This window comes from Zeus faber, assembly GCF_960531495.2.
Source record: "Zeus faber genome assembly, chromosome: 5".
Classification (NCBI taxonomy): domain Eukaryota; kingdom Metazoa; phylum Chordata; class Actinopteri; order Zeiformes; family Zeidae; genus Zeus; species Zeus faber.
Window position 1 is genome coordinate 699,353 of NC_137192.1, and position 20,339 is coordinate 719,691.

Below are 20,339 nucleotides of genomic sequence, written 5' to 3' on the forward strand. Positions count from 1 at the left end.
TGCTGTGCAGAATATCGAAATCTCATAGTACCCCTGCAGCAGAGATACTACACACAGTAAGTCACTTCTTTTTTTTTCCCCCCCCCTTCCACTATTTTTTCTTTACAATTTCTTTTTAACAAATTATAGTCTACATTAGAGAAAGATAACTGTTTCTTATGGAGTGTGTGATAATTTCAAAGTATTATATATTTGACACGTTTAAAATATAAGTGATTGAAGCATTAACTCCTGTCATTTCTTCAAGCAAAATTTGAGGGGAGGTTGCAGTTTGGCTAATCCAGCCAGTAACAGTCCACAGCCAGCATCATGTCTCAGTACTTGAGGCACTTCACTGCTTTGGGAGACAAGAAGTCGGCGACATGGGAAGATGAAGACCTACACCAGGGCAGTGAGGAGTTGGATCCCGCCACGGGCCAGTATCCATCAGTGCTGACCTTCAGGGATTCACTCCAGAGACTCTACAGCTCCAGCCGATTTCAGGTATCTGGAGCTCCCTCATTGGGAGGTTAGTTAGTCTGTGTTTACATTCCAAATGTATTGAAAAGATGGCCTTTCCTCAAATGTTGTGCTGGACAGATTCAGTATGTCAAAAGGAAGGATTGTCCCTCATCCGAGAAGTCTACAGAAATAATGCAATAGTTTAAATCATCGTTGCCAATTGTCCGTACATTTTGTCCAGAAGAAATAATACAATTTTGATGATCAACATTTTTTAAGTCTTAACCACATTTTTCTAATTGATAAAATTGAATTTGCTGATGGTATATTGCAATTTCGCGCCAGGGTTGAATAACATCCCTATCTGCTATTTTTCCAACCCAGGCCTTTAAAATAAAATACTGCTTTGCGTGTTTAGTTGTTTCTTGCATTAGCTCGAATGCTTTTTAATTATTTTTAAAAGGTGGCAGTGGTGTGTTTGGTAATCCTGGATGCCATCTTTGTTCTGGGTGAGGTGCTGATAGATCTGTCCATCATAAGGCTGGAACACGGACATGTTGCACCCCAGGTAAGGCTGGAGATCCTCACCTCAAAGACACAGGTGCTGGCACAGCGTCAACCTTTTTTGTTTTGTGGATATATGGTGGACATGCATGGTCACAAAAAAAAAAAAAAAAAAAAAAAAGTATTCTCATGGTTTCATTCCTGCAGGTGTTCCATTACCTGAGTCTGGCACTCCTCACATTTTTCATGGTGGAGCTGGCCGGCAAACTTTTTGCCTACCGTTTGGAGTTCTTCCAGCATAAATTTGAGATCTTTGATGGCATGGTGGTTGTGGTGTCCTTCGTGCTGGACATTGTCTTCATTGCCAACGAGGACGCCGTTGACGGTGTGGGCTTCCTCATTTTGCTGCGACTCTGGAGGGTGGCGAGGATTCTGAATGGTGAGTGCTGCTTGCCTCACTCTTCTGTAAAATACAACCACCTTTATGATAAAAACCTGAAGGGGTGCCGCCCACGTGAAGTCAGTCAAATTCAATGGAATTAAATTTTTTTGCAGTATTTCTTAGGTTAGGTTCGTAGGACGCATCACTGCCCGGCAACTGGAACTGGCCGTTTCTTTTCCAGGAATCCTCGTTTCAGTGAAAACCCGTGCTGACCACAGACTCCACAAGCTGAAGGAGAGTTACGACCACCTTGTGAAAAGGGCTACGGAGCTCCAGGAGCGCAGCGACAAGATAGTGAGATCCTCTAATCCTCCTTGACAATTAAATTATTAACCTTAGTCGATCGCTGGTGGCCAATGTGCCCGGATATTCTGACAGCATTTCTAACAGTGTACTACCTTCACATGCACCTCTTTCTCCATCTCCCATAGGAACAAGAGAACGATCGACTTTGTGCCCTAATGAAACAGCATGCCATAGATGTTGAACACTAGAGGGGGGGCAATGCTCTGCAGATGCAGTTATTCATTATATCCATTGTCAGAATTTGAAAATTAACTTGCATATGATACTGTACAGGCGGTGAAATATTGTTTGTTATTGTTTAAAAATACAAATACAGTATTTATTATGAAATAAAAACGCATTTGCCGTGACTTGATAAAACATGATTAATTGGGGGGTGCTGCTCGTAGGTAAATCTTGTGCAAAACTGAGGAACCGGATTAAATTCAATTTGAATTAGAACACAACATATGATACGGGCTAACGATATCAGAAACATTTACACCAACAGTCCAAACAATTGTTAAAGGTTCAAGTCCTACATTATATTAGTGAAATTTTCATGGCAACCTCTGAAGACAGTATAATAAGAAATCTTAAAGGAATCTAAAGCAAAACAACAATCCAAATTTAAAAAACAAAGACAATGTAGAGTGTTTAAGAATAAATATCTGATCAGGCTTCTAGCTTGACAGATGTACAAAGAACACACACAGTTCTGATACACTTGTAAAGATAAATGTCATGGTAGTCTTGAGTTTCTAATAATTTCTACAACTAATTTTTCTGTGATGAAATAATTGGTGCACATACTTCTGTCAAAAAAAAAGTCATTAATTTATTATGAGTCTTCTGAAAGTGTGAAAAAAAAAATCTGCTGGGTCAAAAAAAATAAATAAATAAATACATACAGCAATGCTATTTGGTTAGATGTCCCTTGGTCATTTTCACCTCAATTAGGTGCTTTTGGTAGCCATCCACAAGCTTCTGGTTGAATCTTTGACCACTCTTCTTGATGGAATTGGTGCAGTTCAAATACATTTGTTGGCTTTGTGACAGACTTGATCCTTCAGCACAGTTCACATGTTCTCGATGGGGTTTAAGTCAGGACTTTGAAAAGGCCACTCTAAAACATTAATTCTCGCCATTCTTTTGCCACTTTTGATGTTTGGGGCCATTGACTGTTGGAACAAACAACTGCATCCAAGACCCAACCTTTTAGCCGATGATTTTAGGTTTTTCTGAAGAATTTAGGTAATCCTCCATTATGCCATTTACTTTCTGTAAAACACCAGTTTCACTGGCAGCAAAACAAGCCCAGAGTGTAATACTACCACCACCATGCTTGCAGTAGGTATGGTGTTCTTGGGGGTTAAAGGCCTCACCGTCTCTCCTTGTCATTGTGGCCAAATAGCTAAATTTGTTTCATCTGGCCACATACCTTTCCTCTGTCCATGTGATCAGCAGCGAACTCAATCGAGCCTTAAGGTGTAGCTTCTGGAGCAAGGGCTTCCTTCTTACACGGCAGCCTCTCTTGGTTTACATAAGAGTGTCCACTTGACTGTGGACACACCTGTTTTCCATCAGCTTCTATTAATTGCAGACCTGCTTTTTGGTGGTTCTTGACCATCCTGACCAACTTTCTCAGCAGCATGTAATAAATAGTTTTTTCTTCCTGGTCATGGCAATGACAACGATACTATGTACCTTATACTTACAAATGTTTGCACAGTTGATCTTGGGACCTATAGCTGCTTTGAAATGGCTCCAAAGGACTTACCTGACTTGACCTACCTTCAGGTCAATGCTCCGCTTTTTCATATCTGTGCTGAGATCCTTAGACTTTCCTAAGTCTAAGGATCTCTATGAGTATGAGTGTCTCAAACAAGCCCTATATAAATGGGCTCAGAGAAGTCACCAGCTGTAGTCAATCATAATCACTCACAAGAAGTTAAGAGGCCATGCCACAAAGCAAACTTTCTACATCACCAAAATCTATAATTTAAGTTGCTGTATTTATATTTTTGACCCAGATTTGAAAACATTTTCAGGAGACCCAGAATAAATTCATAAAAGAACCAACATTTATTAATGTTTTTTGTGACAAAGTAGTACGTGGTCCAATCATTCCATCACAAAAAAATACATTTTTCACACACACACACACACACACACACACACACACACACACACACACACACACACACACACACACACACACACACACACACACACACACACACACACAGGGCTTTTCTTTGTTTCATTCAATTCCTAAAGGGAGTAAAATACATACATCTACAATAAAAACAGTTTTTATTTACTTTGTTTGGAAAAAGGATTGCTCTGATCCCTCCGCTGTGGAGCTGCTCCAGCTTGCCTGGATCCACCATGGATTGTGATGCTCAATGTAATCTTATGATCCACTTTAGGGGTGTCGTATTGCAAGATTCTTCCAGGCACAAATATGGGAAATATATAGCAATGTTTACCATTACAGGTAAGAAGGATATATAAATGTTTGACCGCCTGACCTGTTGTTTTTACCTATTTAAGGGGGGTCCAAGTCTTGATTAGGGGGTCAGATCCACCCTGTAATGCGAACTATGGTTTTGATGACGTGAAGTATTTGATGACATTAAGTGTCTTTGGAGCAATTGTGGCTTTCATCACACAAAAGGAAAGAAGAAGTCAAAGGGCAGTTTGACGTCGATGCTCGGTGAAGCCCGGACACCGGGAGCAGCGGGCGCCGATATAGGTACGAAGGCCACCGAGCTTGTGACGGCGATGACACCGCTGCCTCCAGAGAGTGAGGCCTTGGGGGAACAGAGTAGATCAACACATTGACCTTAAGAAAGAAAATTAGCCCCACACACAGATGTGTACATACATTGCATGTACTCATCTCTATGTAGACACTATATATTGTGTCAAATATTGTTTTAAATTGGAAAAAATACCCTGCAATCGAGTAAAAAAAGAAAAATAATAATAATAATACAGTGGTACCTCGACTAAGGACTGTAATTCGTTCTATAAGAACGGTCGTATGTTAAAACAGTCGTATGTCGAAGCAATTTTTCCCATATAAATTATGAAATCATGAAGGGTGAAAATAAACAAAATACACAGCACAAACACAGTAAATATGAAAAAAATATCGATAAGCCACGAACTACGTGCACACACGATGTAGGTAGCCCGCTGACTGCTGACTGACTGCTGACTGACTGGCCGCCGACGTGCCAATACAAATGTCGATACAAATTTTCGCCACTATCGCTACTCGTATCTTGGATTAGTCGTAAATAGATGCAGTCGTAAATCGAGGTACCACTGTAATCTCAGTTGATGTTCCTCATTAGATAGTGAGATATTTTTGGTTGTTTTGGCTCTATACTCTACATCACAATGGATTTAAAACAAGACAATATTACAATTAGACTCTTAAGCTCTAACTTGAGAGTATTAACATCCGTGTTGGGTAAACAGTTTGGGATTTATAGGCCCTTTTTTATGCATAGTTCCCCATATTTTAGGGGGTTAAAAGTAAGTGGCTAAATCATTTCTAACCTAAAAAAAAAGTAATTCACCAGAAAACAAAATTCTTACCAGGTTGCTGGTGTTGGTGTGTAGAACTTCTTTCACGCTCATAATCTGGGCTTGGGGATTTTCTTGGGATCCGTATTTGGTCCATTCAATTTCCAAATGAAGAGACAGCGGGATGCTGCAACTCTGAGCGTCCTGCGCAGCCTGAATTACGAAAAAGAAAATACAGTTGGATCCTAGAAGCACATAGTATATGATTGATGACCATAAGTTTCCAGTTTCCCTTGTCCCCTTCTGGAGGAACAACAGATATCGCAAACCTGTGATTTCCCTGAACAGGGATTCAATGTCCATCATGGTTTGCTCATGCATTCCCTTGGTAATCGTCATATCGTCTTAAAAACAATTCATTCATTCATGTTGAGGAGTCCCTTTTTCTGGCAGAAAGCGTCACATGTGCAGAGTATTAAAAAGGCCCTAACCCCCCCCCCCCCAAAAAAAAAAAAAAAAAAAAAAACTGTGCTCACCGCAGGCTTGGAGACTTTCCTGATAGGCACCCAGTCAAGTGGGTCATTTAAAGGGCTTGTTCCAAAGGCAGCAACATACTGGTAAGTTCTCGAGCCCCTCAGGATGTCAAGAACCACCTGTGAAACCAGGGAGCAGTTGGCACTCTCCTCCACTCTTAACGCGCAGCCGGACATCATCTCCACACCAAACAACACAGGGGAGTGCCGATGGGTCCCCTGCAGACAGTCCTGGTCCTGGGTGCTTTGGAGTATGGTCAGTGTGGCCATGGGATGGATGCTCTGAACGATTCCTGTAAAGACAACTGTGAAGGATTTGCCACGACGGACGTACAAAGTCTCATAGTGATTATAGCACGAATAGTTGTTTTCTCAGTTCAACGCTTAGTAATTTTTTTCCCCTAAAAGTAAAAAGGATATTCTGCTGTCCTTGTTCCAGACACAATGGGGAGGCCTGTGAGATAACCTGGATTACCGCTGTGTTTGGAAGTCATCTCTTTGCTGTCCTCCTGTTTACAAGAAGAGGTTACTAAGCTTACATTGCCAGAAAAATAAATTTTCCATTAACTTGACTGACTTGTTATGAACAAACATGTTGAAAAAAACAACAACAAAACAACACATACATTTCTACGGAACACGACTTTTTGCAATTGCCACGGTACATGTAGCATAATGTTGTCTATAGCAGGCTGCCAGTTGGAAGTGGTGCAACTTCCTGTTTCTTACACCTATGCGTGGATGAAACCAATAATGCCGATTCATGGAAGTCAGTAAAACAAAAAGGAGATTTAACACGGTGAGTTAACCTATTCCAAGGCTTAAACGTCTGCCTCATTTACTAACTGCATTTAAGCGGTTAGAAGTTGCACCAGAGCGGTAAGTATCTCAAGAGTGGAAGTTCATTGAGGTTGTGCTATGAACAGTGATAAATAGTGGTAACCAATGCTTTAAAAAGGCCTGGGTTGAAAAATAGTGACCCCATCCCTTAACAATGGCACAGGATTGCACTTCTTAGGATGCTCCAGATGCATTCCAACTCAAAAAGCAACTTTGACTCAGACCTGTGTGGAATGTTTGCCGTTTGTTTTGCAAAACTGCTGTCTATAGCTGCATGAAGGCTTTGGCACAGAACCTGGACAAACATAAGATGAAACTGCTGTTCCAAGAGCCGCACGTCTCCTCTGATGGGTCCAAGGATCAGATCTGTAGTCACATTTACAATCTCGCCAGCCTGGTTGTATTTCACGGTAAAAGCAACCTTGGTGAAAAAAACGTGCAATGAATATGTGAAAATATTATATAAAAAAAATATATGTATTTTTTAAATATATACTTAAGAAAAAATAATAATTATATATATATATATATATATATATATATATATATATATATATATGTGTAGTGGCCACTTGGACACAGGTGTCTGTTGTGAGACCTGAAACACCCAATGACTCCAGGAAACAACACTGATGATGTGTCCAAGTGAGTGCATCAGAAGGCGCTTTGATAGATAGACACACACACACACACACACACACACACACACACACACACACACACACACACACACACACACACACACACACACACACACACACACACACACACACACACACACATATATATATATTGAATGCACGCACACACACATTTTTAAATTCATGAATATAATCATTTGAAATATATGTTGGTGTCAGTATATATTGAGAAAATATGCAAGACTTAATGACACTTTCTAATTGGACAGCTCACTTACCTGAAGGACTGCATTCAAACAGACAGACTGGCTCACTAGAACGGGCTCCACATTCTCACTCATGTAAAGCCGACTCTCAGTGCCCTCCAAAGACTTCAGTATGATGGACGTCACTTCCACTGGAACAATCTCCAACAAGGCACATTTAGTTCAAATACAATTCAGGTGGTTACAGGTCACATCTGCTTGTTAAATTTTAACACCTGGAGTTCCCCATATTGAGTTCAATTAACATGGGCTGAACCCACCAATGTGACGGAACCATTCCTGCATGGGGTCATGTGTGAACGGGAGCAGGGATCGCTATTCCGGGAAATATGTTCAGACAATTTTCCACCTCAAGACCTCGTAACATTTCTGGGAAAATGCCGGTATGGCTGTGTTGTTAATGGAAGTAGTAACATTGCTGGAACAAGCACGTGAAGTATGGGTGGAGCCGAATCAAATACGGTATCAGCAAAGCACAAATATTGGGTGTGGCTGTTTCGCCTACCACCTGCGATCCAGGTGGCATTTCAGGGACCTCCGGCACAGAGACACAGAAGATGGGGGTGTAGAGACCAGTTTATTGTAGAGAGTGGGCCAGTTGGAATTAAGCCCAGGAGCAGCTAGACGTGTCATGACAAGGGCTCCTCTCCTGAGTGTGTGTGTGGATGGAGGTTTTACCTGCTGCTTGTTAGACCAACCAACGAGCAACAGGTATGGAGCCACTCTGATCCTGGATAAACCAATTACCTAGATCCAGGGCAGGTTTGATTGCTCAGACCACACCACATTGGGTTTTTAAATCTAGCCTTTCTAAATTTCTAGTTTCTAAATCTCTCAAATCTAGCCGAATAAGCTTATGCACCCATACAGTACTTGGAGCCCAGCCAAAATACAGTGAAAGAGAAAAAATATCAGAATTCTACTAATGGCCCTGCTAAGTAGAAAATGGAAATATTTATATAATAACACTATTTATACAAAAAACCTTGCAATGAATCTCTTGATGGGCATTTGGAAGTAAAAGGAAATACTATACAGGTACTCCTCACTTAACGGCCTACCTGTTTAACGACTATTCAGACTTACGACCAGCTCTCTGACCAGTCGGTATTGTGCGCTGCGTACAACACCGCGGCGTGCGCGCTACGTCTCAGCGTCAAGCATTTCATCGCGCATCATCCTTTATACACTATATATACTATAGACACTGTATAAATCTTATCTTATCACTGTTCTCAGTCTCCGTCTCAGTCTTGTTCGCCTAGTCAGTCAGTATTCACTACACCAGCATTCGCAATCTCCACGCCCCCTTAAGCTAAAATGACACGGGACCTTACTTATCGACCAATTCGCTTAATGACCTGGTCCTAGGAATGGAACTCGGTTGTTAAGTGAGTATTACCTGTATTAACGAATAGCCATTGCCACTTCCAAAACCGAAATAATAGTACTTTTATATCAATAGATTTTCATCACTGGGCTAACTCCAACAGTCAAATGAAGTACGCATAAAGTTCAATCTACTTACTTTCGCATCTTTATCCTTTCCCTGTTCAAAAGAAAGAAATTGAGTGTAAGATGACGTCTTTAAAACAATGTACATTTTTTTTTTGTATATGTGCAGTTGAAGAAAATTAAGTTTCAAATTGTTACTTTCCAGATTCCCAACTAACACATGCAACCTGTGTTTCTCCTTGCGTGATTTCCTTTTTGAAAGTACTCACAGAAAGCAGCTGAATGCCAGTGTAGGCATACATACTGAGGGCCTTCAAAGCGCTACAGTCCCTGTCGACTCGCAGATGGCGGGAGCAGCGGCTGGTCTGCTGCTTTAAGAATACTGAGGAAAATTTCACACCCAAACAAGTAGCTGCAATTTAATTCAAATAACATCTTTATTCATTTTCTAATGCTCAGTTAATATACTATTATTATTTTTTATTATTATTATTTTATGTATGTGTCTATATATATATATATACACACACACACACACACACACACACACACACACACACACACACACACACACACACACACACACACACACACACACACACACACACACACACTGTATATATATATATATATATAATTTCCATATATATTTCGGGCGTTTTACTTTTTTGGTTTGTTTTTAGACCGTCCTATTATAATGCCCTTTTATATATTTTTGTATACATTTTTGTGTTTTTATTTAACTTTTAGACATTAACCACTAAGAGGGAATGGGTGGGTGGAGGGGGGTTGGGTTGAATAATATCTTCAAAATCTATCAGTGAATCATGTGTATATTTGTGAAAAAAAAAACTATAAATACAATGTTAATAAATAAATAAATAAAATGATAGAGGATAAAAAAATTGAACAAAATAAACCTCAGCAAATTTTCTAAGTTCATAAAGTCTGGTGTTTTGGTGCTCATTGGACTGCAGTGGACAGCTTATACAGTATCTAACAGTGACTACAGCATGCAACGTTTCCAATTCAGTATTGGTTGCCGCGTAAGATGAATTTGTTTTCATTTGTTCCATCACAGGTCGTTTGAGATTTGTCACTTGTGTCGTAAGCCTTATAGACGTGGGGATAAAAACAGAATGCAAGATTGCAGAGGATTTTTTGACATAATTGCATACTTAAAAAAAAACCGAGAAACCCATCTTATTAGGTGCTTGGACAAAGCAAGGGAAGTCAAACTGCGGCACCTACTTGCAGGACTCGCGTCAAAACACTGTGCATTGACAGCAGCGGGCAAGCTCATGATGCCCCTTGTCCCGTCTTCTCCTGAAGTGTCCACAACGTCCCCATACTGAAACAAAACAGAGAAATCATAAAACATTAATAGTCACAAGGAGACATACAGGGTCCAAGTAGCCACCCCCTGACCGATTTTCAAGCATGTTTACTGGCATATACTCAACTACTCAACACTATGCTACAATTCGCACCGGGCTTCAGTGCCTCTGCAAGGTTTTGTGCCAGCCTCAAAGCACTGGGTTAATGAAAGCAATCCCAGCACTGCTACATACTGTGAAATTACATGTATAGCACTTTGCTGTAAATACTTCTGTAAACTTGGACTATACTGCACAGAGATACTATATTAGCACCTTGGTATATAAATATTTAGACTATCACTACTTATCAGGATTGCTGTTGTATTGGATCACTGGATCCATCACCCTTTTATGGACCGCTATTATTATTGTATGGCACTCTTTGCCACTTTTCCTGCTATTACTGATATTACTGTATGCAGGGTTCATCCTGGCTTTGCAAAATAAAATTCAGGGACTTTCAAGTGCCATTTTAAGCACAATTTTTTCAATTTTCAAGGACCTCACGAGAAAAAAAATATAGTTATAATATAACTACTAGTAGTAGTAGTTATAATATAACTACTTATTAACTTTAAAAAAAATTAAATGTGATCTTTATTAATTAAAACATTTTAGGAGTTTCTGGAAAGAATAGATCGGAGACCTCACACGTAAGAGCACCTGTTCTTTATTTACCTGCTCCAAACATACACTGCCACAAATTCAGCTGACAGAGAAACCTCACAGTCCAGGGAGCACTACGCTGCGCTCTTTAAGGGCGCGCGTCCCATTTGGCGCATTGATAAGTCTTCAGCCAGTGAAATGCAACCTGACAGTCTGTGTTGGATACGACACTACACAATAGGTTGTGGTGAATTTGTCCATGTGTAGTGACCGCAACAGACCTCCCCCCCCAGAATTCACCAGAACTGGTAATGCTGGCAGGGCTCGGATAATCAACAGGAACGGCTCCAAAGCACTAGAGCTTAGGCCGGGGGTTCCACCGGAGGGTCTTTAGGGGCTTTGGGGAGGAGTGGGGGGAAGGTAGGGGAGCTGTTGCAGGGGCTGGGCCAGTCCAACTGGTAGGTCCAGATCCAGGTTGGCAGGCTTGAGGCAGTCCACAGTATTGTGTGGCCGCTTACCTCTGACCTCCACCACAAAGGTTTCCAGGACAAAATTTCCAGGAAATGGGCCACCCTATGGAGGTTGAAGGTGTCCACAGTGGGCGTTCTGGCACGTACCCCAACGACTGCAAGCTGGGTGGGATGTGAGCCTGTGGGTGACAATGCTGCGATGTGGGACCGGTGCGAAAGCTCTGGCATTGTCCAGGAGTGTGGCTCACTGTCGGGTTACAGACCAAAGGGGCATGGCGTTGGGACGAAATCCGTGGGATCTCACAGCGGTTGGCCGTAATCCAGCTTGGTGGATGAGGACTGAAGGTCGTCCTTGAGGGAGGGTGGTCCTGAAACCAAGCATGAGCCACGGGAGCCAGTCGACCCAACTGCTGTCCTTAAGGCTTGCTCGGAGAGCGGCCTTCATTGAGCAACGGAACCACTCAACAGCCCGTTACCTGCGGGTGATACGCAGTGGTGCGGTGGAGCTTCACCCCAAGGCTACCCGCGACATGGTCCAGAGTTCGGTCAAATGGGCCACCCTATGGAGGTTGAAGGTGTCCACAGTGGGCGTTCTGGCACGTACCCCAACGACTGCAAGCTGGGTGGGATGTGAGCCTGTGGGTGACAATGCTGCGATGTGGGACCGGTGCGAAAGCTCTGGCATTGTCCAGGAGTGTGGCTCACTGTCGGGTTACAGACCAAAGGGGCATGGCGTTGGGACGAAATCCGTGGGATCTCACAGCGGTTGGCCGTAATCCAGCTTGGTGGATGAGGACTGAAGGTCGTCCTTGAGGGAGGGTGGTCCTGAAACCAAGCATGAGCCACGGGAGCCAGTCGACCCAACTGCTGTCCTTAAGGCTTGCTCGGAGAGCGGCCTTCATTGAGCAACGGAACCACTCAACAGCCCGTTACCTGCGGGTGATACGCAGTGGTGCGGTGGAGCTTCACCCCAAGGCTACCCGCGACATGGTCCAGAGTTCGGTCAGAGGAAACATCTGAAAGGATGCCCAACCAGGTGACCCAAGTGCCGATGAACACCCCAGCCACATCGGTGAATGTTGTCGACGACAACGGGGCATCTTCCGGCCATCGCGTGGTTCTGTCCACCATGGCGAGGAGGTATGTGAAGCCGTGGAAGGGAGGCAGAGGCCCCACCAAGTCCACGCTAACGTGGTTGAATATCCTTTCGGGCACTGAGAATGCCGCCAGGGGAGCCTTGGCGGTGTGCACTTTTGCACGTTAACACACCATACAGGTGTCAGCCGGGTCTTGCATGTCCTTTTTGAGCCTGTGCCAGATTAACTTGGCTGCCACCAGCCGCTGAGATGACTTCCTGCCTGGGTGTGAGAGGCTGTGCACAACGACAAAAACCTGCCACCTCCACCTGTCGGGCACGACGGGCCGCATTTGGCCAGTGGCAATGTCGCACAGGAACATGGTGCAAGCGTCGTCGAAAGTGACATCCTCCAACTGTAGTCCCGTGGACGCTGTCCTGTAAGCTTTAATGGCCGGGCCAGGGAGAGGCAGTCGGCGATGAGGTTGTGTTTACCCGCCCCATGTTGTATGTTGGCGGTAAACTCAAAGATGAAGGAGAGCTGGTGTTGTTGACGGGCAGACCACGGCTATAGCCATAGCCAAAGTTAGTGGCTTGTGGTCCACTAACCCTGTGAATGGTCGGGCCTCCAGCAGGGAGTGGAAGTGTTGAACGGTGATTTAGAGGCGGAGATGCTCCCTGTCAGAGGTTCTGTACTTGCACTGTTTGGGGTGGAGCTGCTGGCTGAAGAAAGCGAGCAGTTGCCAGACAACATGCGGGTGTAGTCGAGTCCCAAATGGACGGAACAGGGAATGGCAGTCAGCGATGAGGTTGTGTTTACCTGCCCCAGGTTGTATGTTGATGGTGAATTCCAAGACAAAAGAGAGCTGGTGCTATTGACGGGCAGACCACGGCTCGGCCACCTTAGCAATAGCAAAGGTAAGTGGCTTGTGGTCCACTAACCCTGTTAGCGGTCAGGCCTCCAGCACATACATATATTAGCATACATGTTATATATATATATATATATATATATATATATATATATATATATATATATATATATATAAAATCTATTATTCATCTCATTTTCATCTAGTATTATACTGTGTCTATAAATCTATTTCTAACCACGCTGGATTAAATTTACCTTTCCCTAGCATCATCTATGCCGTAACAGTGATTCTGGATTTTTTTTTTTAATTTACATTATGATGTGAATAACAAGGTAAATCACAGGTTTTCAATGATCTAATTTTTTTGGACTTTTTAAGTACTTCAGCACAAAAGGGGACTATTTTCAAGGTATTCCATTACTTTCCATGGACGAAATTCAAGCACTTGAAGCATCTCTAGGACCTGGTAAGAACCTTGTGTATGCCACTTTTAGAAACACTCTTCACAGAAACACTCTTTATTCATCACGCAACACACCACACTATAACACATGCTTGCACACACACACACACACACACACACACACACATGCACATGCTTTGATGGTGGCCGGTGAAATGGATTCTCTGCTTTTGACCCATTCTGGCTACGTGGACGCGCCCGGGGACCAGGTGATAAATGTCCATTGCTGGTCAGACAATGATGGGTGCATGTTTTTGGTGGGGATCCTTACTGACGTGAGGTGGAGGAAACCCCATGTGAGCACGGGGAGAACATGCAAACTCCACACAGAAAGGCTCCTATTTGGGAGATAACCCGCCGGAGCACGGTGCCAACAGCGCCCCAGGCGGGAATCGAACCCAGGACCTTCTTGCTGTGAGGCAGCAGTGCAATGCACTGCGCCACCGTGCCACAATTTTAATTTTAATTGCTGTTACTACTGTATGACACTTATAACAGTATTCGTTTTTACTTTTATTATACTAACTGCTACTTGCCCATATTGTGCTCACTAGTTAACTGTGTACATAGATAGTTTACACATGTGTTATTTCTAATCTCATTTTAATTTGTATCTCTTGTATCTCCTGAATTTCCCTCCAGGGATGAATAAAGTGTTATCTCATCATAATTAAACATCAACCAACATTGACCATCAAGTTCTCCAGATAAAACATTTGAAAATACCTGATATCCAGAGGAGTTCAGGACCTCAACTGTGGGTAATGGAGCACTGTTCTGTGTCACCCTGTACGGGAAGTCCACAAACCGCTTAAAGAGGGAGTCAAAGTTTCTGCTTGTTGGAACAGCAGGCGATCGATAAGTGAAACTGTCGACGCCTGGACAGAAGCACACAGAAATTAGATAGCATCTGTCTTTTGTCACAAGTCACAAATTTTGTAAGATCAGTGTGATACTATGTTAGGCTAGGGCCACACTACATGGTTTTCAAGGCTGATTTGGCAACGAGGGAGAATCGTAGCTGTCATCAATAAGTGTGTGCGCGTGCGTAAAAGACTCAAATCTGTCTCAGTACGATCCCAATGAGCCAGGTCGCGACTCAATCAAACATTTTTGATTTTATCGGGGATAGTCTTTCCAAAATCCTTTGGTGTATGTGCGTCAAAGCCTCAAAACAGCAATTTTCAACGGCCAATGACATTGTGTGCCTGCACGATGGCAAAGTCAAACAATGTGGGCAAGTGTGGACTTCTGAAATGGAGGAGTAACTTGTTGAATAGTGGCAGACTCATGAGGTCCTCTGATTAGTGTATAATGTCAACGCTGCAGTTCAGTGCACAAACAACCACAATAGCGAGCTGTATGGCATCCATGTTTGTTCTGATGTCAAAATATTGGGAGATATTTTGCCTCTCGCGGGAAGATACATCCTTGCGATTGCTGGAAAAAATCAGTTATTGTGTGTGTGCGCAGACATAAAAGCTTCAAATGTCAGTGGTTAAATGTGCGCTGCTTCATCTTTTCCTTGTTGTTCACAATTGAAATAAATCACATAATGTGGACGAGGCTATAGACGTGTGTCATTACCCAGAAAAAAAAATCATTAGAATACTTGGATGAATTGGTTCATCATTCAGCTATGAGTAGGTGGGCTGCCAATTTATCACAAATACCCTCCAGTAAATCCCCCTTCAACAGTGACATGTGAAAATGAATGTTTAAAAAAAAATGTAATATAATGCTTGCAAAGAAATGACATAATATTGCAGCATAAAATTGCGGGAATTGTTTATTGGTAGCTCAGCGATGGAGTATAAATTAGTCAAAAAACAACAACTTTGTATCCAAATGAATCCATCAAGAGTGGCTCGGTATTAAACATTTACGTATTTGACCTAATATAGTTTATTTTCGCGTGCCTAGCTGCTCAGACACTAGGATTTACAAGGATTTTTACTTGTAAGGACTTACAGTTCTGTGACTGAATGCAGAATATGTCATTTTTTGGATTTATCTGGAAAGAAGTGTGCAGCTCTGAGAGGCCATCTACAGTGCGGTCCAAATAATAGTGCACCACAAGCTGGCTGCACAGCTGCTTATTTCCACTGCAAAAGAGAGAGGAAGAAGTATTTGCAACACAGCACACTGGATTATATTTTATCGTTACGACAAGACTTCCAACACAGTCTAGAAAAAAACAAACACTGAATACAAAACACTGGTTGCACACTACACACATACTGTATGCAACAAGCCGTTCTGCCGTCAACGTCTCTTATGGCTGACCAGCATAACTTCCTATGCAAATCGCAATTTTAGCATTATGTTGCTAACGAGTAATGCTACTGCCCAACCAGTTTTTTTAACATATTGTCAGAATATTTTCACTCCTCTTATTGGCCAAAAACAACACCGATGAGAAAGGCCTTGTTCAAGAAAGCTGCTAAGTATTCCATTTGGACTTTCTAAGACTATTTGGGTTTCTCATGAAACAACCATAATACATGTCCCAAATTAATTGATATACGTACTCAAAGATAATGTGAAAATATTAATTTCAATACACAATGACATAAGTTTGGTATTTTTCGGTGCTTTTAGGCAATTAACGATGGCTGTTACGGCACTGAATGCGCTTTCTTAACTTAGCGTAAAATGGCGGAACATACAATGTCCAAAAATGTATACTCCACCACTACATTCTCTCACAACTTAGTATTGTCATGCTTAAAATATATGATTTCAAAAATATGAGATACTACATTTTTACAGTAATGTAAGGGTACATTACTGAAACAGTGTGTTTTTGCCTGGACGTGTGAGGGTAATTAAAATTTTGATCAGCAAGCACAGAAAAAAACACTAAAATAATATCATAGTTAAAAACAACCAAGTGGGCCATATAGTAGGTGTTGTGTACTTTCAATGTTATTGTGGCAGTTGCGCCTGCAACTGCCACACTTGAGTGTTGTTTTCAGGGCTCTCCGGCACAGAGACACAGATGATGGGGTAGAAGACACACAAGTTTATTGTAGCGAGTGGGCTAGGTGGAACAAGCCCCAGAGCAGATGGACAGCATGTCCTGACAAGGGCTCCTCTGCTGTGTGCTTGGAGGGATGGGGGTTTTACTTGTTTCTCATTGATAACTCTAACGAGCATCAGGTATACAGCCACACTGACCCTGGGCCCAATCACCTAGACCTAAGACAAGTGTAGCTGCTCAAACCACACCACAGTTATCTATTTGTATCAATTGATTTGGGACATGTTTTATTGTGGTATAATGAGAATGACCCATTTAAATGTTTTCTGAAGTAGTGTCAACAGTAGAATCTTCAGTGGCACCCTTTGTAAGACATAAATAGCACCCCACAGTCTTATGTTGAGCTGACAATATCATTTAGGTCTAGGTAAGCGCAATTCAAATAATGACAATTAAAAGTTTATATCTAATTACAGAACCATGATCCTTTGCTCACAATTACTAAATTGCCATATTTATGGCAGGCCATTTTAATCATCACATTTAATCTATCGGACAATCTTTTCAAAAAGTTACTAGTACATATGTTTTAATAACTAGTTGCCATTCCAACAGTTACTATTAACCTTGTAGTTGACTCGTAAACTTCTAGTTTTACTAGTCTAAATGTATTGGGTACTAGTACTTATTTATAAGTTACTAGTAATAAATCTAACTGTTACTAGTAGCTATTGCAATGTCACCGGTAACAATTGGAAAACCTTCTCATTGAAGCTTTGTGTTTCAGATATCAAATATTTGCCTCCAATTAGTATTTATTCTGATTGTTACTAGTAACCATTTCAAGTTTACTGGTCACAATTAATTGAGTACTAGTACTTATTCATTAGTGACTAGTGCCTTTTCTCGCTGTTACTAGTAACATTTTTTACTCTTTCTTTTATTTGAAAAATTATTCAACAGAACAGCTTGTTGACAGTTTAATTTAAAATGTTACAATTTTTTGTCCTATGGATTAAATGTTAAAACGGCTTGCCATACACATTTGAATTTATCGCAACGGTTTTTTACCCTGACCCTAACCCTAACTTAATTCAATTTCCCGCCAACACATTCGTTCATGCCGCATAGATCAGCCATCCGGGTAAATAAAAAAAGGGTATTGGGTAACTTACCTGACACTATCTACTGAACAATTGGTGAAAAGAGCCACTTCCTCTTTGCAATCATTGTCACAACAGCAGTTGATGTCGCAGGAATTCCTCTGTTCGTCACATGGGCATATCCTGGATACTGGCAAGAAAATATGAAGTTTTATATGCACATCAAGTAAAACAAATGAAAAAATGAAAAAAAATGAAAATGAAAATGAAAAATGCAATGCACTGGCACGTTGGCACAGTGCATTGCACTGCTGCCCCACAGCAAGAACGTCTTGGGTTCCATTCCCGCCGGGGCACCGTTGGCACCGTGCCCCGGCAGGTTATCTCCCAATTAGGAGCTTTTCTATGTGGAGTTTGCAAATTCTCCCCGTGCTTACATGGGGTTTTCTCCATCTAATATCAGTAAGGACCCTCACCAAAAACATGCACACATCATCATCTGACCAGTGATGGACATATGGAACCAGGTGCACGTCATTGAATTCTGCCCACTGCTCCTGGCTGCCCCCCCCAGAGGAAGGACAAGCCGGAATGGGTCAAATACAGAGGCCATATTTCACCAGCCACAATTCAAAGCATGTTTGTATGCATGTGTTGTAGTGTGGCGTCTTATGTGATGATTAAAGATTATTCTTCCACTTCCAATCAATTAATAAAGTACGGTAAACCCCAAATGAAGATGAAAACCACGGAAACCAGTGGTTGGAAGGTTACAATATAATGTATATTTCTACACAACATATTGGAGGCTGCCTTCTCTGGAACATTGTTGGCATTCTACAAAGTTCCGGGGCCAAACTTTTTAAGTAATTATTTCCTATTCCCTTTGGACAATCGCGAGCCACATCCCGATTTATTTTATGTTTCTAAATTTTATCTCGCCGGGTTATCCTGTGGTGTGAGGTATGTTACGAGTGCTTTTTACTTCCCCGATCTACTCGGAAGTCAGTCCTGGTGGCACCGATTGCAAATATTAAACGTTAAACGTTAATGTTCAAGATTTACGACCCAATATCCTGGAGTGCGAGGTGGTACCAAGACAATGGCTGATGACGCGGTCTGTGAATTCTCACGTGGAAAAAACCGAGAACCAATTGGGAGCCCAGCTGACTGAAACTGAAGAAGTCAAGCAGCACAACAGTCCATGTTCACGTAGTCCTTTCCTGGTTTTCGCGCGAGATTTCTGGGTTTGAGAGTCGGCCCTCTGGTAATGTCGTTTAGCTAAACCTCCGTGTCAAATCTCGTGTAGCTTCGTGGGATTAGGACTTCTTTGCGAATGGAATCTGTTGTAGGTGATGCCGCCAACATATTATTTCCTCAGAATGCATTATGTGTTGGCAGTTGAGGGATTAAAACGTAATCAAGGTGTACACTTAAATGGTTTTAATTTTATGTGGTATTTTTTTTGCCCTACACCTTACCATCGGTGAGAGGAGAAGGCAGACGCGCAGAGAGAGGCAGGGGTTCGGAGGGCGGGGAAGCCGTCGGCGAAGCATGTGTTCCTGGATACTCCGGGGAACTGGATTCGGGTGTTGAGGTTGTATTGGGAAACTCAGGTTTAAAGGATACTGCGTTTATTTCTGTGATATTTTGTTCTTCGTCTAGCCCAATAAACGAACTGTATGTTGTATAATTCAAGTCGCTTACAGCGACAACATTTGGGAATAGCAAAAACACTGACTGTATCAATGTAGCGAACGCCGCCATTTGTTGTTGTTGCTATGGCGGCGGATAGGTACAGGAGGCTCGTTGCACCGCACGGCTTCAGTTGGAGAAGGTGTCGAATTACGATTGTCACGTGACTGTGGCGTCACAAGCGGCACGAAATAAGAAAAACTAGATTCAACAGGTTTATTCGTCACATATATATACATACTTTCAGACATATATGCAGTGAAATGTCAATGATGAATTCAATAGAATTTAACATATCAAATAAATAAATGTATTTATACATATAGTTTATATTTCGTTAGTGTGTGTATGTGTATATATATATAAATTGTCATTGTTTGAATTGCGCTTACCTAGACCTAAATGATAGTGTCAGCTCAACATGAGACTGTGGGGTGCTATTTATGCAATTTATTTATTCCACCTAGCCATATATATACATATAAACACGTAAAAAACTGGCGTGTTAATATATATATATATATATATATATATATATATATATATATATATATATATATATATATTATAAACTTATTTTATTTTACGTATTATAAATCTTTTTATTTGATATGTAAAATTTATCAGATTTTTCTCTTATTTCGAGGCTGTTTCTGACGCCATAGTCACGTGATAATCGTAATTCAACACCATACCCAACTGAAGCCGTGCGGCGAAACAAGCCTCTCATGGCGGCGTTCGCT

General features: G+C 41.8%; 2 protein-coding genes across 2 annotated transcripts; one reads left to right on the plus strand and one right to left on the minus strand.

Annotated features, from left to right (window-relative positions):
- Positions 1–309: 309 nt before the first annotated feature.
- Positions 310–1,881, plus strand: hvcn1 (hydrogen voltage-gated channel 1; the record flags this gene model as incomplete). Its single annotated transcript, XM_080000407.1, has 5 exons — positions 310–483; positions 905–1,009; positions 1,153–1,384; positions 1,569–1,681; positions 1,819–1,881. 5 exons carry the CDS (start codon positions 310–312, stop codon positions 1,879–1,881), a joined length of 687 nt encoding a protein of 228 aa, XP_079856533.1.
- Positions 1,882–3,633: 1,752 nt separating this feature from the next.
- Positions 3,634–19,710, minus strand: tctn1 (tectonic family member 1). The gene is made up of 15 exons (XM_080000711.1): positions 19,643–19,710; positions 19,383–19,480; positions 17,974–18,091; positions 15,787–15,920; positions 14,542–14,693; positions 10,199–10,298; positions 9,217–9,329; positions 9,021–9,041; positions 7,505–7,633; positions 7,184–7,249; positions 6,881–7,006; positions 6,165–6,254; positions 5,749–6,039; positions 5,285–5,425; positions 3,634–4,488 (listed from the first exon to the last, which is right to left on the minus strand). Exons 1-15 carry the CDS (start codon positions 19,666–19,668, stop codon positions 4,342–4,344), a joined length of 1,752 nt encoding a protein of 583 aa, XP_079856837.1. The 5' UTR covers positions 19,669–19,710; the 3' UTR covers positions 3,634–4,341.
- Between the last annotated feature and the right edge of the window lie 629 nt (positions 19,711–20,339).

What these genes read in the sequence shown, in the direction of transcription:
- tctn1 (XM_080000711.1), bottom strand. Translation starts at nt 19,668, where the DNA reads ATGGCGGCGTTCGCTACATTGATACA. An exon ending in TTCATCTTATGTTTGTCCAG is followed by an intron (nt 6,255 to 6,880) that starts GTTCTGTGCCAA and finishes TCTTGTAAACAG; the next exon opens with GAGGACAGCAAAGAGATGAC. An exon ending in GGAAAGTCTCCAAGCCTGCG is followed by an intron (nt 5,426 to 5,748) that starts GTGAGCACAGTT and finishes TTCGTAATTCAG; the next exon opens with GCTGCGCAGGACGCTCAGAG.